Below are 27,675 nucleotides of genomic sequence, written 5' to 3' on the forward strand. Positions count from 1 at the left end.
GCTTTATCTCATTCTGTCAACAGTTTATAGCCTGGTCCTGACCCTACCTCAAGTTCCCTTCTTTCATTATCCTGCAGTCTCTCTCTCCTTCTCTCACCCCTTCCCCCTCTCACCCCACAGGCCAAAGATGAAACACAAACCAACTCTGCTTCCGCCAGGATCATAAAAAACTACAGCCTCTGGTCAAGAACATGGTGTGTAGGGGGGGTCTCTTATACACATCTAGATGTGTATAAGAGACAGGTATCTGAGTGTGCTGGCACATATTCTCTCTGTCAACACCTCCAACCCAGCAGCCTGTCATCATACCAGCACACCGCACTACTGTCATCTCCCTCTCCCTCCTTTCTGCTTCTCTCTCCAGCCGTCTATCTCCTTCTCTGCCTACCAAATACCCCTCCTTTCTTTCCAACTCCACTCTCTTTGGCCCTATTTCTCGCTCTCTCTCTCTCTCTCTCTCTCTCACACTCTGTTCTTTGAGGTAAACAGGTATATAACAGTGTGACAGTGTGTTCTAATCTAGTTCCATCTTGTCCCAGATAGACTTGCCTGATTGTCTGTTCCCCCCCAATATCTCCAAACCCATGTAACTCTAACTGGGACACAGTTCAGTCTGAGGTGAAGCTCCTCATGACAACTTATAGACAAGACCGCAGACCAAAATAGTTGGCTCACCCTGGAGACCAGAGAACAGCTATCGTCATGGTGATAACTCAAGAGAAAATGCAGGGAAAACATTTGTCCTCAGACACACAAATGTATGAAATCACACAAACATCAAACTTTTAGATGCAAATATACACCCGCACAAACAAACAGTGAAGAATGAGAACAGTTGACTCATGCAAAAACACATAATTGAGAGGAAGGTTGGAGATAAAGATGGAGAGACAGACGAGTCTGGTGTTGTGTGTGATGAAGTCACACCATGACCGTGTCAGGATGGAACTCTCAGGGGCTATGACTAACTTCCTGTTTGTCCTCTGTCGCCATCTGCTCTTTCTCTGTCACTTCCTGGTGCACAGGCACGAGTATGCCCATCTCCACGGCAACTCACCTTGGCAGCTGGGTGGCATGGCCATGAAGGAGAACAGGCTGCTTATAGTGGTGCTGCTAGTGGGTGTGTCATTGGTAAATATGGCTACACGTTTAAATGAGTGTGTGTGTGTGTGTGTGTGTGTGTGTGTATGACATGTGCGCGCGTGCATACGAGTGTGTGTGCAAGCATGTGTGCCATTAGTGTATACGTGCTTGTGCATCTCCAAGTCTGTTTGTTTCACTCTCTGTGTAACTCACCGAGGCGGCTGCCGTTGCTGGGGAAGGTCATGAAGGAACCCAGGCTTCCTCCGATGACACTGTGTGGCCTGCGGAGGGGGGGCTTCTTGAAGGAGCCGGTGTACTGGTGCAGGAACGAGTGCATGCTGTGAGAGGAGGGCGGTCGCCCATTACGCACGATCGGCTCTGCAAGGAGAAACAATATGTCAATCAATCTGCCCATCTATCCATCCATACAACTCATCACGCAATCTACCAATGAATCAATCAGTCATTTGTACAAGTAGTTCATGTACTGTTCGGTCTTCTGTTGAGCAGAATTCAGTAAACAGAGTTTTATATAAAAACAGCAGAAAAGAACACTTATGCAACCTAAAGTAGGCCAGAAGATGTTAGATTCAGACATTTTGGGTTGTTGCAGTATGTTTGTAAGAGTGTTTTCCTTTTCTGTGTGATGTCTTTTCCACAAACATTGTGGCAGCGTCACCTGCTGTCCCCCTGCGTTGTGTGTGTGTCCCAGTAGGCGTTTCATCCCACCAGGCTGCTTCTGTTGTTACATAAGGACATAAAGAGCTACTCTCTAGGACACGATCATTCACACTGCTGCTCGCTCTCGCTTTCCCTGTGTGTCAATTTCCCCTCTCGATGTCTCTCAACCCGTTCCCTCGGTCTCACTCTAATCACTTCAGATGGCAAGAAAGGATACCATTGGCTGCCAGCTACATCAAACATTTCAACTGTATCCTCGGGGTGACCAAAGGGCCCTAGTGTGTGTGTCCACTTGCTGGCTGTATCCTTCTCTACTGGCATTCAGTCAAGAGTCACTTCAGAATAGTAACATTATCAGCCTCTTATAACTGGGACTTGCACAGAGCACAGTAGACGTGTGTGTGTGTGCTCTGTTTGTTTACTAATACAATCTCACACACACACACGCCTACTGACCGTTGTCCTTGTTGCCGCCGTCCTCGATGGTCATCTGCTCGGCCAGTTCAGACAGAGACTCGTCTATGGTGTGGCTGGAGCGCAGCGTCAGAGACAGACGCCGCTTAAACCTCTTCATCTTCTCCATCACACACTCCTCAGGGTTGACTGGGCTGGCAGGGCCTGTAGGGCACAGAGGGCAAAGGTCAGCACTGGACCCACACACACACACACACACACGTTTTAGGTGGCAAGGCGTAAGCAAGTAACTTGTAATTGTCTCGATAAGAAAAGATGGCGCCGAAGAACATGGCTGATGTTTTACATTCTCCCAACCAATTGTGCAATTTTGTTATTTTTTTAAACTAATTTTGTACATAATGTTGCTGCTACCGTCTCTTATGTCCGAAAATAACTTCTGGACATCAGAAAAGCGATTACTCACAGTGGACTGGAATAAACTTTATCCTTTAACGAGTCCAGAGAGAAGGATATTCTGCTTTCACTGGAAAAGGCCTAGATCCACGCCTTTTGTGTGAAGAAAAGACGCCAGAAAAGGAGAGGCAAATCGGGGATCCTTCTGAAAAGCCGGAGGCGAGCGAGTAAACTCCCAATGCCTTCCATTCTCCTTGCTAACGTGCAATCATTGGAAAATAAAACTGATGACCTACTATTAAGATTATCCTACCAACAGGACATTAAAAACTGTAACATCTTATGTTTCACATAGACGCGGTTGAACGAAGAAACTGACAATATAGAGCTAGCGGGATTTTCCATGCACCAGCAGAACAGAGATGCTACCTCTGGTAAAACCAGGGGTGGGGGTATGTGTCTATTTGTCAATAACAGCTGGTGCGCAATGTCTAATATTAAAGAAGTCTCGAGGTATTGCTCGCCTGAGGTAGAGTACCTTATGATAAGCTGTCGACCACACTATCTACCAAGAGAGTTCTCATCTGTATTATTTGTAGCGGTCTATTTACCAACAGAAAGCAAAGCTGGCACTAAGACCGCTCTCAACCAACTCTATAAGGCCATAAGCAAAGAAGAAAATGCTCACCCAGAAGCGGCGCTCCTAGTGGCTGGGGACTTTAATGCAGGCAAACTTAAATCCGTTTTACCAAATTTTTACCAGCATGTCACATGTGCAACCAGAAAAAATAATAATCCTAGACCACCTTTACACCACACACAGAGATGTATACAAGGCTCTACCTCGCCCTCCATTTGGCAAATCTGACGAATTCTATCCTCCTGATTCCTGCTTACAAACAAAAACTAAAGCAGGAAGTACCAGTGACTTGCTCAATACGGCAGTGGTCAGATGACGCGGATGCTACGCTACAGGACTGTTTTGCTAGCACAGACTGGAATATGTTCCGGGATTCAACCAATGGCATTGAGGAATACACCACCTCAGTCATCGGCTTCATCTATAAGTGCATCGATGACGTCGTCTCCACAGTGACTGTATGTACATATTAGAGGTTGACCGATTAATCGAAATGGCCCATTAATTAGGGCCGATTTCAAGTTTTCATAACAATCGGAAATCGGTAATTTTGGACGCCGATTTTGCCAATTTTTATATATATATATAATTTCTTTTACACCTTTATTTAGCTAGACAAGTTAGTTAAAAACACATTCTTATTTTCAATGACGGCCTAGGAACGGTGGGTTAACTGCCTTGTTCAGGGGCAGAACGACAGATTTTTACCTTGTCAGCTCAGGGATTCAATTTTGCAACCTTACGGTTAACTAGTCCAACGCTCTAACCACCTACTGCACGAGGAACCCGCCTGTTACGCGAATGCAGTAAGAAGCCAAGGTAAGTTGCTAGCTAGCATTAAACTTATCTTATAAAAACAATCAATCAATCATAATCACCAGTTAACTACACATGGTTGATGATATTACTAGTTTATCTAGCGTGTCCTGCGTTGCATATAATCGATGCAGTGCGCATTCACGAAAATGGACTGTCGTTGCTCCAACGTGTACCTAACCATAAACATCAATGCCTTTCTTAAAATCAATACACAGAAGTATATTTTTAAACCTGCATATTTAGCTAAAAGAAATCCAGGTTAGCAGGCAATATTAACAAGGTGAAATTGTGTCACTTCTCTTGCGTTCATTGCACGCAGAGTCAGGGTATATGCAACAGTTTGGGCCGCCTGGCTCATTGCGAACTAATTTGCCAGAATTTTACGTAATCATAGATAAAATACGGAACGGTTCTGTATTTCACTGAAAGAATAAACGTTTTGTTTTCGAGATGATAGTTTCCGGATTCGGCCATATTAATGACCTAAGGCTCGTATTTCTGTGTGTTATTATGTTATAATTAAGTCTATGATTTGATGGAGCAGTCTGACTGAGCGATGGTAGGCACCAGCATGCTCGTAAGCATTCATTCAAACAGCACTTTCGTGCGCTTTGCCAGCAGCTCTTCGCAATGCTTCAAGCATTGCGCGGTTTCTGACTTCAAGCCTATCAACTCCCGAGATTAGGCTGGTGTAACCGATGTGAAATGGCTAGCTAGTTAGCGGGGTGCGCGCTAATAGCGTTTCAAACGTCACTCGCTCTGAGACTTGGAGTAGTTGTTCCCCTTGCTCTGCATGGGTAACGCTGCTTCGAGGGTGGCTGTTGTCGATGTGTTCCTGGTGCGAGCCCAGGTAGCGACGAGGAAAGGCATGGATGGAAGCTATACTGTTACACTGGCAATACTAAAGTGCCTATAAGAACATCGAATAGTTAAAGGTATATGTATAATACCAATACAAATCGTATAGAGAGAAATAGTCCTATAATAACTACAACCTAAAACTTCTTAAATGGGAATATTGAAGACTCATGTTAAAAGGAACCACCAGCTTTCATATGTTCTCATGTTCTGAGCAAGGAACTTGAACGTTAGCTTTCTTACATGGCACATATTGCACTTTTACTTTCTTCTCCAACACTTTGTTTTTGCATTATTTAAAACAAATTGAACATGTTTCATTATTTATTTGAGGATAAATTGATTTTATTGATGTATTATATTAAGTTAAAATAAAAGTGTTCATTGTTCATTCAGTATTGTTGTAATTGTCATTATTACAAAATTTATTTAAATAAAAGATAAATAAAATAAAATCGGCCGATTAATCGGTATCGGCTTTTTTTGGTCCTCCAATAATCGGTATCGGTGTTGAAAAATCATAATCGGTCGACCTCTAGTACATATCCCAATCAGAAGCCATGGATTACAGGCAACATCCACATCGAGCTAAAGGCTAGAGCTGCCGCTTTCAAGGAGCGGGAGACTAATCCGAACGCTTATAAGAAATCCCGCTATGCCCTCAGAGGAACCATCAAACAAGCAAAGCGTCAATACGGGATTAAGATTGAATCCTACTACACCGGCTCTGACGCTCGTCGGATGTGGCAGGGCTTGAAAACTATTACGGACTATAAAGGGAAACCCAGACGCGAGCTGCCCAGTGACGCGAGCCTACCAAACAAGCTAAGTGCCTTGCAAGCTCGCTCGAGGTAAGCAACACTGAAGCATGCACAAGAGCACCAGCTGTTCTGGATGACTGTGTGATAACGCTCTCGGTAGCCAATGTGAACAAAACCTTTAAACAGGTCAACATTCACAAAGCCGCTGGGCCAGACGGATTACCAGGACGTGTACTCAAAGCATGCGCGGACCAACTGTCAAGTGTCTTCACTGACATTTTCAACGTCTCCCTGACCGAGTCTGTAATACCTACATGTTTCAAGCAGACCACCATAGTCCCTGTGCCCAAGGAAGTGAAGGTAACCTCCCTAAATGATTACTGCCCCGTGGCACTCACGTCGGTAGCCATGAAGTGTCTTGTACTTAGTCCACTCCTGTATTCCCTGTTCACCCACGACTGTCAAACTCGACTCCAACACCATCATTAAGTTTGCTGACGACACAACAGTGGTAGGCTGATCACAGACAACGATACGGACGGCCTATAGGGAGGAGGTCAGAGAACTGGCAGTGTGGTGCCAGGACAACAACCTCTCCCTCAATGTGAGCAAGACAAAGGAGCTGATCGTGGACTACAGGAAAAGGCGAGCCGAACAGGCCCCCATTAACATTGCCGGGGCTGTAGTGGAGCGGGTTGAGAATTTCAAGTTCCTTGGTGTCCACATCACCAACGAACTATCATGGTCCAAACATACCAAGACGGCCGTGAAGAGGGCACGACAAAACCTTTTCCCCCTCAGGAGGCTGAAAAGATTTGGCATGGGTCCTCAGATCCTCAAAAAGTTCTACAGCTGCAACATCAAGAGCATCCTGACCGGTTGAATCACCGCCTGGTATGCTAACTGCTTGGCATCTGACCGTAAGGCGCTACAGAGGGTAGTGCGAACAGCCCAGTACATCACTGGGGCCAAGCTTCCTGCCATCCAGGACCTATATAATAGGCGGTGTCAGAGGAAAGCCCATAAAATTGTCAGAGACTCCAGTCACCCAAGTTATAGACAGCTTTCACTGCTACCGCACGGCAAGCGGTACCAGAGCACCAAGTTGAGGACAAAAGGCTCCTCAACAGCTTCTACCCCCAAGCCATTAGACTGCTGAACAATTAATAAAATCGCCACCAGACAATTTACATTMACCCCCCCCCCCCTCCCTTTTGTACACTGCTGCATCTCTGTGTGTGGTGTAAAGGTGGTCTAGGATTGTTTTCTTCTCTGGTTGCACATGTGACATGCTGGTAAAAATTTGGTAAACTGATTTAAGTTTGCCTGCATTAAAGTCCCCAGCCACTAGGAGCGCCGCTTCTGGGTGAGCATTTTCTTCTTTGCTTATGGCCTGAGAGCGGTCTTAGTGCCGGCTTCGCGTTCTGTGGTGGTAAATAGACGGCTACGAATAATATAGATGAGAACTCTCTCAAATGTTGCTCACATAGCAACATGCTAGCTTCCTTATCTTGATATTGGTACAGCTGGGTTGGAGTAAGTATGTTGTGACCATGTTATTATTCCAGTATGGACTGGTATTGTACATGCTACCAACACATGAACACACATAAGACAGTGAGAAGCCCAATCCTTAAGCTGCAAGAGTATGCATGAGAGGCCGAGAACACACGGGTGTGCTAAAATAGCACCCTTCATAAATATACGCCTCCTTTTAATCTAATATTTATGATGAGTAGATGAATACTGCAGTCACCGCACCTCCCCTCAGTACTCAGCTAGGGCCTTCATAAAGCACGCATTAAACATGAATTTAACATCCAAACATGAATACTGCTTTCCTTAATTGCAAGCAAAATGCATTAACACACACACGCGTGCCGACACTCATACATAATTTATCAAGGCCATATACTGTGGTTAAAATGACATAATGAGAGGTGCAATACAGAGGTGAACTTCAAATCCACAGTACCAGCTACATATAGGAATAGCAGTCATAAACACACTTAAAACACACCACTGACCTCACCATCAGTGTCCTCAGATTGGCCACACCCTAAGTAACAGCAGTGGTCGTTATGTGGTTGTGTCTTGTTGTGTGATTGGTGGGCTGCAGTGACAGAGCTGGTCCAGCGGCTGCAGTGATTGGCCGAGGCAGGCTGGTTGGCTGAGTGTGATGGGAGGTGAAAAGGCCACAGAGTGGGAGAACTGGCCACATTCCATAGCAACACAACCTGGTCCGATGGTATGGCTGTGTTTTGTGTGCATCCATCTGTGTAGGATCTACTGTATGTGTGTAAGTATCAATTAATTATGTGTTGTGTGGATATGTTAGTGTATAATTTGTGTGTGTATGGTAAATATACATAAATGCAAATAGAATACAGTATGTGTGTATGTATCAGTGTATGCTTTGGGTATCAGTGTGTGTGTTTATGTGTATCAGTATGTGTGTGTGTTTGCGTGCGTGTGCATGCTGACACAGCAGTAAGCCAGGTCATAGGAAACACCTTGCTCTCTCTGCCTCAGGCCAGTTTCCCTGCCCATTGTGTTGCCGCGATGACGCCCCTCGGACGTGCGGGACCCACCCTTCTAACCCCCTCACACCATCCCGTACTGGACACAGTGATAACACACTGCCAGCTAGCAGTGAAGGGTGCGGTGTGTGTGTGTGTGTGTCTCTCACACGGGATACAGTTAGCCACTACATCAAGAAAACATCCTAACACAGCACTAACCTCACATCAGACAGAGACACAAGAAGAGGACCAAGATTATCTAACTATCCATCTCTCCAGCCATATACACTATTTTTACAAAAGTATGTAGACAACCCTTCAAATTAGTGGATTCGGCAATTTCAGCCACACCCGTTGCTAACAGGTGTATATAATCAAGCACACAGCCATGCAATCTCCGTAGACAAACATTGGCAGTCATAGGATGTCACCTTTCCAACAAGTCAGTTCGTCAAATGTATGCCTTGCTAGAGATGCCTCGGTCAAATGTAAGTGCTGTTATTGTGAAGTGGAAACGTCTAGGAGCAACAACGGCTCAGTTATGAAGTGGTAGGCCACACAAGCTCACAGAACGGGGCCGCCGAGGTGCTTTAGTGACTGTTAGTCAGGCCTAATCACCCAACACAAATGCCCACCCCTACTAATGCTCATGGCTGAATGGAAGCAAGTCCCAGCAGCAATGTTCCCACATCTAGCGGAAAGCCTTTCCAGAAGAGTGGACGCTGTAACAGCAGCAAATGGGGGAACCAACTCCATATTAATGCCCAGGATTTTGGAATGAGAAGTTCGACAAGCAGGTGTCCACATAATTTTGGTCACGTAGTATACCTTTCTCTTTCACTCCCTATGAGATCATTAGCTCAACTGTATACAGTCATGGCCAAAATTGTTGAGAATGACACAAATATTAATTTTCACAAAGTCTGCTGCCTCAGTTTGTATGATGTCAATTTGCATATACTGCAGAATGTTATGAAGTGATCAGATGAATTGCAATTAATGCAAAAAGCCTTCTTTGCCATGCAAATGAACTGAAACCCCCAAAAACATTTCCACTGCATTTCAGCCCTGCCACAAAAGGACCAGCTGACATCATGTCAGTGATTCTCTCATTAACACAGGTGTGAGTGTTGACGAGGACAAGGCTGGAGAGCACTCTGTCATGCTGATTGAGTTCAAATAACAGACTGGAAACTTCAAAAGGAGGGTGGTGCTTGGAATCATTGTTCTTCCTCTGTCAACCATGGTTACCGCCAAAGAAACACGTGCCGTCATCATTGCTTTGCACAAAAAGGGCTTCACAGAAAAGGATATTGCTGCCAGTAAGATTGCACCTAAATCAACCATTTATCGGATCATCAAGAACTTCAAGGAGAGCGGTTCAATTGTTGTGAAGAAGGCTTCAGGGCACCCAAGAAAGTCCAGCAAGCGCCAGGACCATCTCCTAAAGTTGATTCAGCTGCGGGATCGGGGCACCACCAGTACAGAGCTTYCTCAGGAATGGCAGCAGGCAGGTGTGAGTGCATCTGCARGCACAGTGAGGCGAAGACTTTTGGAGGATGGCCTGGTGTCAAGAAGGGCAGCAAAGAAGCCACTTCTCTCCAGGAAAAACATCAGGGACAGACTGATATTCTGCAAAAGGTACAGGGATTGGACTGCTGAGGACTGGGGTAAAGTCATTTTCTCTGATGAATCCCCTTTCCGATTGTTTGGGGCATCCGGAAAAAAGCTTGTCCGGAGAAGACAAGGTGAGCACTACCATCAGTCCTGTGTCATGCCAACAGTAAAGCATCCTGAGACCATTCATGTGTGGGGTTTCTTCTCAGCCAAGGGAGTGGGCTCACTCACAATGTTGCCTAAGAACACAGCCATAAATAAAGAATGGTAACAACACATCCTCCGAGAGCAACTTCTCCCAACCATCCAGGAACAGTTTGGTGACGAACAATGCCTTTTCCAGCATGATGGAGCACCTTGCCATAAGACAAAAGTGATAATTAAGTGGCTCAGGTAACAAAACATCAATATTTTGGGTCCATAGCCAGGAAACTCCCCAGACCTTAATCCCATTGTGAACTTGTGGTCATTCCTCAAGAGGGGGGGTGGACAAACAAAAACCCACAAATTCTGACAAACTCCAAGCATTGATTATGCAAGAATGGGCTGCCATCAGTCAGGATGTGGCCCAGAAGTTAATTGACAGCATGCCAGGGCGGATTGCAGAGGTCTTGAAAAAGAAGGGTCAACACTGGAAATATTGACTCTTTGCATCAACTTCATGTAATTGTCAATAAAAGCCTTTGACACTTACGAAATTCTTGTAATTATACTTCAGTATTCCATAGTAACATCTGACCAAAATATCTAAAGACACTGAAGCAGCAAACTTTGTGGAAATTAATATTTGTGTCCTTCTCAAAACTTTTGGCCACGACTGTACACTTAATCCTTCAAATTAAATGTTAAAATCCTTAAAATTCCTCTGTCATTCCTGATGGCATGTGTGTGCATTGCAGGAATCATTCAAATCAATGACTGTCGATCTGTGGCTGCAGTTTACCCAACCCCGATCCTAACACACACAACCCCACACACACCGCTCCCCAGTGCACATACACTCAGTATGTCCAGCCTAAGCCTACAAACTCAAATTACCTCCGGGCTTGGAGGTGCCGGTCAATAGGGCACAACGTCAAAGAACGATCAGATACAAATATATAGTGTAGAACAGACATGCCTCTCTGTCATGAAGAGTGAGGAATCATATCAGCTCTATACATGACATTTCTATCTGTGCCCTCAAATATGCCCCAGGCCAACGCATATAAAACACATATAGCAGCACATCCCCCCCTCACCAGTCAATGGAAAATGCAAATCTATGAAACACTGTGTGTGTTAGGGGATTATTCTCCCCATCCTTCACCCCCCACATGCCCTAACACCCACCATGTACCAGGCAGGGTGAAAGCAGGGACGCTTTGATGTCAGGTTTAAGCGTATGTGTGTGTGCGTGTGTGTTGCACGGTTATGACCTGGTTCTCTTCTCATCTCGGCTGGAGTTGATCTCATTAAAACAAACATAGTTAATGAAGGAGGGGAGTGTGTGTGAGCATGCGTGTGTGTGTGTTTTTAGTTTTACTATCGTTGTGGGGACCTGAAGACAAGTGGGGACATTCCACCAGTCCCCATAAGGAAAAAGCTTATTTTAGGCTTACGGGTTAGGTTTACAATTAGGGTTACGTTAGGGGTTAAGGATTAGGTGTAGAGTTAAGGTTAGGGAAAATAGGATTTTGGATGGAAATCAACTGTTTGGTCTTCACAAGAATAGTAAAGTAAACGTGTGTGTGTGCATGCGTCTGTAGGTGTCTTCATTTGTTTAAGCACAACAAACCTGCTGTAAACAGCGTCAGGGGAGATGGAGTGAGAGATAAAAGGAAAAGACAAGAGAGACTGAGATAAAAACAGAGAGAGCAGGAGAGAGACAGGGGGGGAGGTAAAAACAGAGTGAATCGGAGGGGGAGAGAGAGAAGGGGGAAAGAATTAACAAAAAAGCTGAGCAAACTAAACTGAGAGTACAGTGGCAGAATACCTGACCACTGTGACGTGACTGACCCAAACTTAAGGACTCAGTGGGCATAGCCTTGCTATTGAGAAAGGCCGCCGTAGGCAGACCTAGCTCTCAAGAGAAGACAGGCTATGTGCTCACTGCCCACAAAATGAGGTGGAAACTGAGCTGCACTTCCTAACCTGCCAAATGTATGACCATATTAGAGACATACTTCCCTCAGATTACACAGACTCCCATATCTATTAGGTGAAATACCACAGCAAGATTTGTGACCTGTTGCCACAAAAAAAAGGGCAACCAGTGAAGAACAAACACCATTGTAAATACAACCCATATTTATGTTTTTTTCCTTTTGTACTTGAACTATTTGCACATAATATGACATTTGAAATGTCTTTACTCTTTTGGAACTTTTGTGATTGTAATGTTTACTGTTAATTTGTATTGTTTATTTAACTTTTGTTTATTATCTACTTCACTTGCTTTGGCAATGTAAACATATGTTTCCCATACCAATAAAGCCCTTAAAAACAGAGAGAGCAGGAGAGAGAGAAAAAAAGAGTGAGCAGGAGGGGGAAGAGAGTGTGTTCTGAGTTCACTAATACAATTTTCCAACAGAACATTCTCCATTTATTTTATCAGCCACACTCGTGGTCCCCACACACACACAAACAGTAGTGAGTGCAGTAATGCCAATATACTACTAACGTTACTGACATGTTCGTTATCATCCCAACAACTCTTTCCTTTTGCCAATGGGCAGAGCGCAGGACACAGGCCTGGTCATGTGGCTGGGACTGAGTATGCCTGTGTCTGCCCCTCAGAGCATCACTGTCCTTGGGCAGACAGGCTAGGAAAGTGGGCAGGCTGTGGAGGATTGGGTTGCTGAGACAAAGGTTGTGTCTGCTGCTGTGGGGAGTGACACACACACACACACTCTTTACCTGCTGAATGAGCTGGCAAGGAAATATGAGAAGAACTGAGGGCCAAGGAAGCCACAGCTGTTCTCCAATGTGTGTGTGTTGGGCAGTCTTCTATCCAACAATAAAAAAAACATACACTGCTGATCCCATCTCCGCTAACTAGAGCAGATCCCTCTCTGCCACCCTGCAGCGTAGATATAGAGTTACTAGATTAGCTGTTCACATTGGACAGGGTCCAGAATCCTGTATCAGTAGCACAGGGAGAAAACTGAACCTCTCTCTCACTCCGTCTCATTCTTTAACTCACCATCTCTCTAGTGGTTGTGCGCGCAAACACACACACACACACACACCCCACACACACACACCTGTCTCTTATACACATCTAGATGTGTATAAGAGACAGCACACACACACACACACACACAGTACAGCAGGGATCATCAACTAAATTCAGCCGCAGGACAATTTTTTCTTGAGCAGATGGTCAGGGGGCCGGAACATAATTTCAAATAATTTGTAGACTGCAAATTGACTAAAACATAAATCATTTAAAACCTTGCTCACATTGTATAAGATCACATACACTGAGTGTACATTAAGAACACTTTCCTAATATTGAGTTGCACGTTGCAGTTCTTGACAGAAAGCAGTAAGCCTGGCACCTACTACCATACCCTGTTCAAATGCACTTACTGTAAATATTTTGTCTTGCCCATTCTCCCTCTGAATGGCACACATACAAAACCATGTCTCAATGCTTAAAAATCCTTCTTTAACCCGTCTCCTCCCCTTCATCGACACTGATTGAAGTAGATTTAACAAGTGACATCAATAAGGGATCATAGCTTTCACCTGGATTCACCTGGTCTGTGTCATGGAAAGAGCAGGTGTTTTGTTCACTCAGTGTGTGTACAAAATATAAATATATATATATATATATATAACCCACAGGCCACCAGCTGGGGAAGCCTGCTGTACAGGTAGGGCTGCAAGATATGGGCAAATATTGTGATTGTGATTTTTTTAAACCAAATATTTTGAATGTGATTTTACTTGCGATTTAGATCAAAACACTTGGTTTAACTGTTGGAATCATATAAATAAAATGAGTATTCCAAAAACCTGTAGAAGTTGTTGCGACAGGGTAGGAACCAAAGTGTTGGTCAGAGTTTCAGGGGATCCTTATTACATTTGAATGTTACATTCATGATGTTTAAAAAAATATATATCAGCCTCTTGAGATATGGATATTGCAATTTTGATTAAAGTATGATACATTGTTTTTATTGAACCTTTACTTCACTGGGCAAGTCAGTTAAGAACAAATCTTATTTACAATGATGGCCTAGGAACAGTGGGGTAACTGCCTTGTTCAGGGGTAGAACGACAGATTTTTACCTTTTCAGCTCAGAGATTCGATCTAGCAACCTTTCGACTATTGGCCCTATGCTCTTACCACTAGGCTACCTGCCGCCCCTGTGCAGCGAGATAAGCACTCTCTCAGATACAGAGTACAGAGGGATGTAACAGAGACAGCTATTATCTCTGGGCCACACCAAAACAAAGAGAGCTCATTTGACAGGGCTGGGGGGGGATACAGCATCTGGCATATCTGAATGATGTGAAAGAGAAAGCACAGAGAATTCCCCATCAAACACAATCCAACACACTGGCTGATGGGCTCTGTCTCGGTATCCTCCTCGTCTCTCCCCCTCTCTCTTTCTTTCTCTAATCAGCATCCCTTCAAATAAACATACATGCGCAAGCAGGCACACACACAGCCTATACATTCTTCTGTGAAATCCTGACCCACATACCAAACACTCCCTCAGATCTTCCCTCGTTCCCCTTAGCCTGTCCTTCTGGGGGTCCCCCAGTGCATCGTGGGTAGGCCAGAACTCAGCGAAGAGGATGAGACTTCAAAGGGCAGGAAGGGGAGAGACGGCAGACGACAAGGCCTAATTAAGACTAATACACACACTCACATCAAAGTCAAATCCTTCAAATTTGACAACTAAGACAGCTCCCTTGAAGGCATGTCCCTAAAGTAAGATACAGTAGTTCCACCCCCATTTAGGGAAATCTGCCTTGAAATTGAAAAAGAGAACAGCAACTTTTGTCACTCTCCCTTTTGTCTCTCTATAGACCCTGAACTCCTCTCGTCACCATGGTGACCAAGGCCCCAGAGTCTATATTCTGCTTCCAAAAGATTAGGAGGTCTAGACTATCCCAGAACTCTCTCTGGCTGGTTGCTCTTTACCCTCCAGTCTCACTCCCACTCTTTGTCAAGTAACTAGGAAATATGATATGGTCGAATTAATATTCAATTGAAAATGGAATGAGAAAAGACGTATGTGAATATGTGGGTGTCGATGTGCGCGCGAGAGAGTGAAAGCGAGAGCAAGCAAGCGAAGGATAAAGAGAGCGAGGAAAAGAGAAAGTGAGCATATTTCGAGTGAGAAGAACAGAATGGCGTCTTTGTGTTTGTGTAAGAGGCATGACATCACCAGGGTAACTCCAGGCATGTACTGTTAGCTGAGGAAAGTACAGAGAAAGAAAGAGTGAAAGAACAGAGGCAGAGCTGTACCGTAATTCAATACGAAACCAGGAACCCCCAAAATAATACCATGATTTTGAAATGTTCACGAAATGTAATCCATAGAAGGGTCCTTTGGAGGAAGTTTTCTTGACATATGTATCTGAAAGCATAACTGAGAAATAATTCATCAAAGTTGGCCTCCTTTAAGACTCCATACTGTTTCATCTGTAGGCACTTCAAAGCAACAATTGGTGTCATATGAAGCTTTACCGCTTGCTCTGTAATATGAATAGTATATTGATTTCAATAAAACATTTCTACATTAAATTTTGCTTACAAAAAATCTAAACATGAATATAGATGTATATACGAATTTATTGTTGAACGTAATATACTTTACGGGCAAATTAAAAGTCCCAGAGTGGGATCTCTGCTACTTTTGTTATGATCCAATTTGTAAGCATTACCAACAGAGTGAATGTGAAAATGGATTCAAAATGGTCCCCCTCAGGTGGTGATTTGCAGGATGTGTAATGACACAAATAAAAGGAGTGCCGTGATTGGTTACATTGCCTACTGTGCCAATCTCTCTATAAAAACAGGCTATAACTTTAAAACTAGCAGAGATCCCACGCTGAAACTTTGATATGCCAGTAGAGTATATTATATTCAACAAAATACCCCAAAAATGTCAAATCTAAAATTATAATTTTCAATATTTATCTTTATAATTTTCCATATTCATAAATGAAATGTACATGTGTGTGAAATAGAAATTCTATTCATATTTCAGAGCAAGCGGTAAAGCTTCATATGACATCAACTTTTGCTTTGCAGCACCTACAGTCTTAAAGGAGGACTGGGTAAGGACAAAATTAAATAAATATGCCAACTTTGATGAATTCGTTCTCAATTCTACTTTTAGATACAAATGTCAAATACATGTCAACGACCCTTCCTCCAAAGAACCATTCTATGGATTAAATGTAATCATTTGACCCGAGGCTAATACGGTTAACTCTGTGATAAGCTATTCAACCACACCCCTGAGGCAAACGCCTAGTACCTGTCCATAGGGCTGGGGGATATATCAAATCAATAAGAATTGATGTTCCAAATGCCTGTATCACAAGAATGCTATTTTTTGTTGTTTTGATGGGCGTTCCAAGTCTATTCAGAGCAGTTAAACTGTTCTACCTTGTTAGCAAGCAAATAGAGCCAAGTTGGACTAGACTTGAAATATAACGATTAACTGGCTACTCACTAGCGAGTGGGCTTGTGCTTGAGAGATTGTTTGAGACATTATTGGTGGATCTGCAATACAATTTTAACAAAAAGGGCTTTTTTTTTTGACAGACTTGAAAGCCCAATCAGGGAATAATACATTTAAAAAACAGGCTAAACTATTTTGATAAAATAATGTAATAATTAGTGTGTCTTCTGGTTGTGGAAGGCTTATATTTAGCCTAGGAGTAATTCTACAAGCCCTGAATTCATTAGATTATTGCTGACTGTTTGAAATGTGGTGTATTGCCCTTTAATTGTGCAGCAAAGCTTATTCAGATTAAAAAATAAATTTAAAATGGAGATATGATTTTTAAGGCCATATCCCCCAGCTCTACCTGTTCTATCAGTCTGCTTGGTACATGGAGGTGAGTGACGGGCTATAGTTACAGGCTTAACCCTGGGCTAGCTGACATCACCCCTATGATATAAAGATCACAGACAGTCACACAAACACACCTGTGTAAGAGAAAAGGGGGTACAGCAGTGTACACACAGTACGCACGCACACACACACACACCAGTGCCAGAGGGGTTTCCTCATCTTGCAGGTGTGCCTTACTAACCAAAACCACCACTGTCGTCAAATGAATGGGATTAAAGACATGCAGACTACAAGATACTTCCGAGCACTCCCAAACACAGCATTACACCCCCTTCCTGGACCCTGAGGGAGTTCCATTAAGCTGAACCACGGTGCACTGGGCTATGGCCCGTGACGTGAACGGGGGGAAAAAGTGAGGGAGGAGGGCCTTTCTCAAATCAATCAGTAATCTGCGCTGCTCAGTCATGCTGTCAACAAAATGATGTGGATATATTGAAGCAGCATCTCAAGACATCAGTCAGGAAGTTGAAGCTTGGTCGCAAATGGGTCTTCCAAATGGACAATGACCCCAAGCATACTTCCAAAGTTGTGGCAAAATGGTATTGGAGTGGCCATCACAAAGCCCTGACCTCAATCCTATAGAAAAATTGTGGGCAGAACTGGAAAAGCGTGTGCGAACAAGGAGGCCTACAAACCTGACTCAGTTACACCAGCTCTGTCAGGAGGAATGGCCCAAAATTCACCCAACTTATTGTGAGAAGCTTGTGGAAGGCTCCCTGAAACATTTGACCAAAGTTAAACAATTTAAAGGCAATGCTACCAAATACTAATTGAGTGCATGTAAACTTATGACCCACTGGGAAAGCGATGAAAGAAATAAAAGCTGAAATAAATCATTCTCTCTACTATTATTCTGACATTTCACATTTTTAAAATAAAGTGGTGATCCAAACTGACCTAAGACAGGGAATTTTTACTAGGATTAAATGTCAGGAATTGTGAAAAACTGAGTTTAAATGTATTTGGCTAAGGTGTATATAAACTTCCGACTTCAACTGTATTTTACATCAAATATATGTCAGAATTTTCAAAGTAGTTTTCATTGGGGAAGCAAATAGTGTTTTTATCAAAAGCAATCACTTTTGCATGTGAAAACACAGAATCCTACTCATTACACCACGTCCTTAACTTGTCACTTCGCTGGCTAACTCATTGATAGTGCTTTATAGTACACCCCTCTGGATGCAACTCGGTTCCAAATCAAATACAATCAACGCTAACCCGGTTAGGCCCGAGGCATTCATCAAATCCCCTCCCTCTCTCTCATCACTCCCCCTCCACACCATGAACCCAAACCTTGCCTTATCCTACACACACAAACCATCCCCTTAACCAAACTTAGCCTTATCTCAGCTAGCCTACCAAACAACCTCCCCCAAAAACACAGATGAGATAGCAACATAAATAATGGAACACAGCCATTAGAGACATAACGCTGCCTCCCCTCTGATCTTTTGACCTGCAGCCAGACTCAGGGGTGAGAGGTCAGGCATATCACTATGACAACCTGTGACCTCTGACCTCCCAAAACCCACACGAGCCAACCGGCTGAGAGGTAATGACTGCTGCTGCCGATAACCATAAACCAGTGCAGCCAGGGGGCAATCGTTCACAGTGATGTAATGGGATGTGTTAGCACAAAACGCTGCTGCTAGACATCCGTCACACTGGTTGACTGGAACTGAGCCCCGCGCACACACACCTCTCAGTGTAAGAAGCTAAAAAGAATTTCAGCGTGACTGACCCTGGAGGGATGAGCTGAAATAACAGCGCTAACGGGTAATGGACGCGCGTGTGTGTGTGTGTGTGTGTGTGTGTGTGTGTGTGTGTGTGAGAGTGAGAGTGAGAGTGAGAGGAGAGAGAGAAAGAGAAAGAGAGAGTGTGTGTGTGTACATTAGAGGCCCTTGCGCAAACAGAGACAGAAATACCTGTCCCAAATGCTGTAAAATCTCCTTCAGTGTGAGAGTGGAGAGAGGAAGCCAAGAGTGAGACAGAGCAAGAGAGGAGAAGAGGAGCGATCAGATCCTGTAGAGAAGGAGAGAAGTGGAACAGAAGGAGGGCAGAGAGAGAGAGAAAGAGGAGATGAGGAGCGATCAGATCCTGTAGAGAAGGAGAGAAGTGGAACAGAAGGAGGGCAAAGAGAAAGAGGAGAAGAGGAGCAATCAGATCCTGTAGAGAAGGAGAGAAGTGGAACAGAAGGAGGGCAGAGAGAGAGAAAGGAGATAATAGTGGGGAGATAGGGATAGCGAAGCAGAGAGGGGATGGGTGAAAGGGGAGGGAGGAGAGGAGGAGAGGGGATGGGTGAAAGGGGAGGGAGGAGAGGAGGAGAGGGGATGGGTGYYYGGGGYGGGAGGAGAGGYGYTGGGTGAAAGGGGAGGGAGGAGAGGAGGAGAGGGGCAGTAAGGGGGGTTATTTTTAGGACTGGGTACTGCAGACTCACAGCTGAATACACAGTGTGTTCTACAGAGGACAGGCATGCCATTATACACAGACAAGCATAAACACCACACAGGCACGTGGTCCTTCCCGCTCCCCCTCTTTACATTTGACATTTTAGTTATTTAGCAGACGCTCTTATTCAGGGCGACGTACAGTTGGTGCATCCATCTTCAGATACAGTAGCTAGGTGGCACAAACATCTCTGTCATAGATTTTTCCTCAATAAAGTAGCTAACAGCAAAGTCAGTCTGTCTGATCAAAAATACAAACAACCCACAGAATTAAGCAGGAAAATAAGTTATCAGAGCCCCATAGTGAGTGGCATGACACACACACGCGGTTTGAATTGGTGCCCAGACAGTACAGTGTCATCTGTGTGCAGCAAGGGGGGTTGGAAAGGGAGAAAAAGCACTGTGTGTGTGTGTGTGTGTGTGTGTGTGTGTGTGTGGGAGATAAGAGGATAAGCACAGACTAGGCTATACATTATCCCTGTGTCAAATGGAGAGATGAACGGGACAGAGTCCAACAAGACCCAGACCTCACCCCTAAACACACACGCTCTCAGTCAGCTACATACAACCCTTTGGGGTTGCCTAGACCGCTACCCTTTAAACAGCTTTAGCAATGTCTCAGTCTCACATGACAACCCTTTGAGAAGATAAAAGACTCGGTGCTTCGTTGTCTCCCTCTGTGTGTGCGAGAAGCAGAAGGCCACACCGGTACGGTTATTGAACCCCCTGTAGTCTGACAGCCAAGTCAATAACTGTCAGCCCATCCATCCTCTCTTCCTGTAGCACCTTCCTCCCACCAGCCCTCTCAGCCTTACAGTTACACATCTTGCTATTTACGTCTTCTTCTCCTTTAAAGCCATGCCACACTAATGATGGCTAATGAGCTGCTTCCGGACGACTCGGGACAGCCAGCCAGAGGAGCACAACAGGGAACGTGCGAGTGTGTCCCAAAACACGGGCTTCCTCTTCGCAAGGAACAGCTGGAATAGTTCCCATTCCACAGGACAGAGATAGGAGGGACACATGTACTGAGGGGACACACACAAACAAGATGGATGTGAACATTAGCAGTAAAATGCCTAAGTTATCTGGAAGTGTTTTCCAACAACATGAAGAGCAGATCAATTATTTCATCCTTGCATGTTTGAATGGTTTATCACTTCACTGTATTTTCTTCCCACTGTCATTCTTTCCCTGATCTCTCTTTTCCTATTGATCCTCCCCTTTCTCACGACCTGCCCCAGGCCCCAACTCTAAACCACAAAGCCCTAGAGAACAGGTGTGCCCAGCAGGTTCCCCTAGAGGTCGTTTCGGAGACACACAGGCCAGCACAGGTGGTTGTTGCGTCCCACGGTCCCTGTTCTGTTCCCACTGGGCCAGCCAGTGGTGCTTCCTGTCTTTGTCCCGGTCGCTCCAGGTGTGACATTCCTCGTCACCTGAGTGAGGGTTAGGAAGTCAGAAGGAGAAACATTCCCACCTCCCGCTCAGGCCTCTCAACAGTTTCAGCTAGTCTCCTTTTCTCTCCATTATCGCCATGTCCTCTGATTTGGCTATGAAGGCAGAATGGCTAGAAAATGAGACTAGGATAGGAAGTCATTCATGAGTATGGCCTGCCTCTCAGCCATGTTTCCCCGTAGCTCACTACCGCCTCCCAATACCACTTTAACCCCACTTTGCAGTCAAGACGACCAAGCGTTCACAATGTTAATAATTTATCTGCGCACAAGTGTCATCTTCAACACACACATAGCCTGCCACCCAAGACCCTTCAAAAGAGTCCTGAGACTAATCGGCACCAAGATACAGCGTCCGACACACACACACACACACACACGAGTTCAGCTACTGTACCATAACAGAACAAACCCTTTTTGTGATGTAACTTTAGTGTCGGCTAGATTCAATTTCTTCAGCCTCTTGTCCGTTTGCTAACAAGGTTCCATTGACTTCCTACAGCTCCAGAGCCCCACAGTGTCAGCTGAACTAGTGAACCAGAGTCAACTGACTCTGTACTCTGCTGTACCTGTGCTGTACCTGTGCTGTCACTGTGCTGTCACTGTGCTGTCACTGTGCTGTCACTGTGTGCTATGCGAGCTGGGATATGAGGGTCTGTACAGCACTGTGAGGGAATGTAAACTACATGCCTGTCAGAACAGTGTGCTAGGCCCCACTAGCCCCCACTATGTGAAGTTACATAACAAGGTAGGGTTTGTCCTGTTATGGTAGCTGAAGTCATGTTACTCTGTGTGTCTGTGTATAGAGTAGGCTGGTTGGAGATTACGGCTCCATGACTAGTTCAGCATGGCAGACAGGAAAGACTAACGGGACACCATCACTCTGTATTAGACACAGTCACTCTGTGCATGTGTCTATTTCAGGGAATTTCCCTATGAGTGTGTATAATGAGTACAGTATGTGAAGTGTGTCTGTACAGTATTTGTGGTGTGCTTAGTGTACGAGTGCTACTGTTCGTTCGTGTGTGTGTGTGTGTGTGTGTGTGTGTGTGTGTGTGTGTGTGTGTGTGTGTGTGTGAATAATCCGTCTGTCTGCTGCTGCTCGGACAATGCCACGCTCTAATCTCCAGATTACAAGCCAATGTCTCTACCCCCACAGGGCAACGCATGGTGGGACAGTTTCCTCAGGGGGAGAGAGAGAGAGAGAGAGAGACAGAGAGACAGAGAGAGAGAGAGAGAGAGAGAAAAAAAAGACAGGACAAAGACAGAATGTGTGAGTGCGCACACACACACAGTGCCGGTCTGTGCATGGTACCGGGGTGGTGTTAATCAAACCCTGGGCTCCTTCCAAAAGGGCAGCTCCAGTTCCCACAATGCCCCTCTTCAGACAACGAAAGGGGGGCATTGGGCTCGTATACAGAAACCCCTCAAACCCCACCACGCCTCCCTCCAAACTCTTTTCAGGGGACAGAAATTATATCCCTCAGTAGAAGAAGGCGTCCCATTCCCACCAGAACACACACCCACGTACATCAACTCTAGTCCAGAGCCATTCATATAAGATGACATCAAAGCCAGATAACAATAGACTGGTATTGTACTGTTGGCCTACACACACATTGCAGGCTGATATAAACGGCTGATTTCTGTATATGACCTCAACGCTCTCCATAGAACAGCAGGAAGGAAGCTGCGGCTCTGTCGCCATAGCAGGCCAAGGAAGTGTGCGTGTCTAACACACCTTGAAAGTACAGTCTATTAGTTTGCAGAGCAGGACACCAGACACAAACAGTGAAGACCGCTGACACAGTGCTAAAATACCATGACGAGTCAGCGCATCATACCACTAATCAACTGCACTGAATGCCTTTTACAGTTGAGCCATCTCCACCACAACGTCCTCAGTTTCACTTTCAAACTATTAATAGAGACAGAACGAGATGATTCCCACCATACAAAACACACAAGCCCACCCCTCTTCCACATTCCCCACCATACAAAACACACAAGCCCACCCCTCTTCCACATTCCCCACCATACAAAACACACAAGCCCACCCCTCTTCCACATTCCCCACCATACAAAACACACAAGCCCACCCCTCTTCCACATTCCCCACCATACAAAACACACAAGCCCACCCCTCTTCCACATTCCCCACCATACAAAACACACAAGCCCACCCCTCTTCCACATTCCCCACCATACAAAACACACAAGCCCACCCCTCTTCCACATTCTTTACATGGCTGACATAGCTTCCATAATCAGCATGTGTGCGTATGTGTCTGCCCCTCCGCCTCCCCTCGATAGCTGTACTGATTCAGTCACCCATGTTCTAAAGCAGGCCTGGGAAAAAGAGCTGGTCAACAGTTGTCACACACACACACAGCAGGGGGTGGACACAGGCAGCTGCTACGTAAGTGGAGATAGCCAATAAGTCAATAGGTTTTAGGCATGGCCACCCATCAAATGATCTCCTTTACACTTTAATGGTGTATTGTCAATACTTAGTCATGTATATTGTCTATACTGCACATGACTATGAAATTGGGAAAAAAGCAATGTTAGAAGTAACACCTCGGTGTATTCCATCTTACAGAATGCTGTTCTCTGGTTAGTTCTACAGCCGTCTGTACATTCCTTTACCTCTGTTCTAAGACTCTAAATGTGTCTGTGTGGGAGTGAGGCACACGCAGGCTGCAATAATTACACTCATTATCAAGCCTACAATTAGACTGTCCCGGGAAAAAAACATAATTGCTACGTGACCCAAAATACACCCAATGACAAAGCACCATGTCCCGAAGACACATGGCATCAGATAAAAGGGGGTCTTCATCAGCATCCACTCCTCCTCCTCCTCTTCCTCCCTCTCTCCTCTGTCCTCCTTTCATGAATCAGGAACTGAGGGAAAGCATCTGATTGCCCCTAATGATAATCTGATGTCACATTCCACACGTCCAGGCAAACAGTTTAACCCTTGGCTGACCAGACTGAGAGGAGAGGCGGAGGGCTGTGTCAGTTAGCCTGCCTTCCCAATCCATCTCTTCCTCCCCACATAATCCTACGAGCAGGAGTAGGGACGTGCACGCCTCACAGGCACAGAGACACACACATGAACATTCACACAAGGATAATCAAGTAATAAAGAGGAAGAAATTCATGGAAAATGTATGTACAGCTTGCTCTCTCGCCCGCACACACATATAAACACGCACTTGTTCATGCCTCAGTACGGTGTTAGCTATGTTTTCAGTGCTAGCTACAGTTCTGGCTGTGAGGCACGGTGTGTGCTGTAACTCTCGTCCCTAGTCAATGAGCTTTCTCAAGACACAGTTACATAACACAAGATTAAGGCCTGATGTGATAGTGCGTGAGTGAGTGAGAGAGAGAGATATCTCATAAATTGGGATGGATAGAAATAGAGAGAGCGCCTGGTTCTGTTGTCAATGGCAACAGTGTGTTCTAACCTGTAAGCCTGTCAGTGAGATATCCCCCTTCCAAAGCAGACAGGAACTTCATGAGCATAGTGCGTACTTTAGCACATCTGCAGTGTGAATGTGTGCACTGCCATTGTGGGCATTTCTCTGTTAATGCTCTCCCCCCCACCAGAGTTAACATGTTCATATAGGGAGAATGGTCTGGACCCCAGTGGTGTAAAGTACTTAAGTAAAAATACTTTAATGTACTACTACTATTTTTGGGGGTTTCTATTTTTGACAACTTTTACTTCACTACTTCCTAAAGAAAATTCAGTACTTTTTACTCCATACATTTTCCCTGACACCCAAAAGTACTCGTTACATTTTGAATGCTTAGCAGGAGAGGAAAATGGTCCAATTTACACACTTATGAAGAGAACATCTCTACTGCCTCTGATCTGACGGACTCACTAAACACAAATGTTTTGTTTGTAAATGATGTCTGAGTGTTTCAGTGTGACCCTGGCTATCCGTAAATAAATAAAAAATGTTAAAAAATTGTGCTGTCTGGTTTGCTTAATATTTGTATTTTATTTAACCTTTATTTAACTAGGTAAGTCAGTTAAGAACAAATTCTTAGTTACAATGACGGCCTACCCCGGCCAAACCCAAACAACGCTGGGCCAATTGTGCGCCACCCTATGGGACTCCCAATCACAGCCGGATGTGATTCAGCCTGGATTCAAACCAGGGACTGTAGTGCCACCTCTTGCACTGAGATGTAGTACCTTAAGACTGCTGCGCCACTCGGGAGCCCAATTCCTTTAAATTATTCGTACTTTTACTTTTAATACTTATGTATATTTAAAACCAAATAGTTTCAGACTTTTAATCTAGTAGTATTTTACTAGGTGACTTTCACTTTTACTTGAGTCATTTTCTATTAAGGTATCTTTACTTTTACTCAAGTATGATGGTCCATCACTGCTGGACCATCTCCTCTTGTCTCTTCTCCCTCAGACGTGATCTGCTGATTTGCATGTGAAGGCAGACAGACAGACATATGGATTGAACATTTGTCAGACAGACAGACAGACAGACACTGTGGGTATAGTAGGCAGAGGGTCCCGTGAAAAGAACACTCAGAGGAACCTTCCCAAAGACAGAGGGAGAGAGAGGATGGTACCACCTTAGAGTCTGGTGTCAAAGGAGGAGAGAGGGGAGTTGACACACACAGAGACAGAGAGAGACAAGAGAGAGACATTTAAATAAACAGAGCGATAGAGAGAGGGGGCTGGCAAAAGACAGACTGTACAGCACGATATTCTTTGCAACTGCCATGAATATTCGACATGATCATATCTAATCAGACCTGAGAGGATGAGTGTGAGCCCTTTCATGAGTCATGAGGAAATTCACAGAGCACCAGTACACCATCACTTCTGTATATAATCTGATTCTGTCTCTGTTATCCTTCCATGCACTTCACCTCTCAGCACTGAGACTGATCAATATCACAGCTATCTTGGCATGGTGTTATCAGCAGGGTTACACTGTAGCACTATAGAGAGAGAGTTGAGACAGAAAAATTAGGGTTTGGGTCAGTATAATTAGCCTGTCCTGAGGGATTGGTTTCACACAGCTAGAACAACCTGCCTACATACCCCTGATCTGGGTCATTCTAGCTGCAGGGAACTGCTAAGTCTAACCTGAGTGCATGTACACACATACCTCTGGCCAAGAACTAACTGACAACTACTAAGATTTGACACACATAGACACACCTATGGTGGATGAAAAAACACTCGCTGGACACATGCAGTACTGGGGGGGATAGATGGAGGGGAGGGTGCATTTTTCAGCCCAGGGCCATATTGGCTCCAGAAGCACAGTTATTAAGGGATGTTCCAGACAGACATGTATGCTACACCACCACTGGAAAAACATCACAGGGGTCAGAGGTCAAACAACACTGCTCCAATGAGACAAGCACCGGAGGACGAGTGTCATCATAATCACACACACACCTGTCAAAGTTTGGGTCTGCCGATAGGATAGGAAAGAGGGACATTTGGACAGAATGTGTTACCTCAATTCTTCTCTATGTTGGCCTCTACCAACTACACTAACAAGGTATGTCATTAAATGGGGGATGTATCTTATGCCAGTCTGCTTGCCTGGTATCTTTGTGGCATGGTTTTCAGAGAGAAATCTGACTCTGAACTGATCCATTTCCACCATGATATTGTTTCCCTGAGAGGCAGTCACAGCCAAGGGGTGCTACACTGAGATTATACTGTGCCAGGTATTACTGTGGTCTAAGGAACCAATTCCTCATCATCACTATTAAACACTTACAGTAACCCTAGTTCAGACATCTATACGCTGTGAATTGTAACTTATTGGCCGAACAACCTTACATTCATTGTTAACATTGTACACATTAGCCAATCAGTTTCATATATGCACATTTGACAGAAACTTACAATGTGCGACACCTGTTATGGACCGCAAGGCCTATAATACATTTGTATTTTAACGGTTCAGATAGGCTACAGCAAAACATAAAACATACAATTGGCAAAAACAAACGAAGCCAGTGTAACACTGAAAGTATTCTTTGTGTATAAAATGTGATGACATATATCTAACTGACATGGGTCAAGGCATTGACTATTTACACAATTTATACTCTACTCAGCACTTTCAATATAACCTACTGTATGTAACGTTACAAGCCTCAGCTTTTCCTGGGTTATAGCCTAAAAGGTGTTGACAACATGGTGTTGAAAATCAAATGGTGCGTAGCCTATAGGCTGAAGGCAAATAGACAACAATGGTATTGCCCATTATAACCACTCACTAAGGTATTTAAACAACACATATAATTGTGTTAATACAACTCATATTAGTAGGTGTCCTGTAGCTAGTCCTATTTTGACAAGCGAGCAAAATAGTTGGTCAACTCAACCAGACCCTTGTGGCGACGCAACATTGCCCACTGGCAACATTGTTTCTAGTCCTTTCAAAGCGGCATTGCAGTAGCCATTCTGATGGATAGTCTGCTTGTAAACCTACATGAAGCCACAACATTTGGCTACTTACCAGAAACGATGTACGTTGTTTCGACCTGACTTCCACACCTCGATGGGCGCTTCCTCGGAGGCCGGATGCCCGTCTTTCACCCACCCGTAAAAACAGTTCGTAATACGTCTTGCTTTTCTCTTGCTCACATTATTCCGTACAGAATGTTCTCACATGAACATCGTTTTCAAAATTCAAATGATAAACATTACAGACCAGATTCCGAAAGCTCACTTCTATGACGAGCAGGGAGCTTATGGGGAGTGAGAACGGAGTGTGTCTGTGGATGAACCGGTAGGGGTGCAAGCTTTGGCTGCCCGCATTCTGACGCCTCCGCCTATGCTGCTGCTGACATGGAGAGAGAGGGGGGAAATGAACTGAAT

At 44.6% G+C, this 27,675-nt stretch overlaps 1 protein-coding gene across 3 annotated transcripts in view; it reads right to left on the reverse strand.

The window, feature by feature from the left end:
• The window catches only part of LOC112072724 (cyclin-dependent kinase 17), a 35,418-nt gene extending 7,743 nt beyond the window's left edge, over positions 1–27,675 (reverse strand). Inside the window, exons 1-3 of one of the 3 annotated variants that reach the window (XM_024140108.2) lie at positions 27,314–27,675; positions 2,221–2,382; positions 1,297–1,461 (exon numbers count right to left, since the gene is read on the reverse strand). In XM_024140108.2, the coding sequence (XP_023995876.1) occupies positions 1,297–1,461; positions 2,221–2,347 (292 nt within the window). In that variant the 5' untranslated portion in view covers positions 2,348–2,382; positions 27,314–27,675. Of the gene's footprint in view, positions 1–1,296; positions 1,462–2,220; positions 2,383–27,309 lie in introns of all 3 variants that reach the window. The other 2 variants (XM_024140109.2, XM_070439902.1) reach the window with 2 other exon arrangements.

Source organism: Salvelinus sp. IW2-2015, unplaced genomic scaffold, assembly GCF_002910315.2.
Source record: "Salvelinus sp. IW2-2015 unplaced genomic scaffold, ASM291031v2 Un_scaffold2013, whole genome shotgun sequence".
NCBI lineage: Eukaryota > Metazoa > Chordata > Actinopteri > Salmoniformes > Salmonidae > Salvelinus > Salvelinus sp. IW2-2015.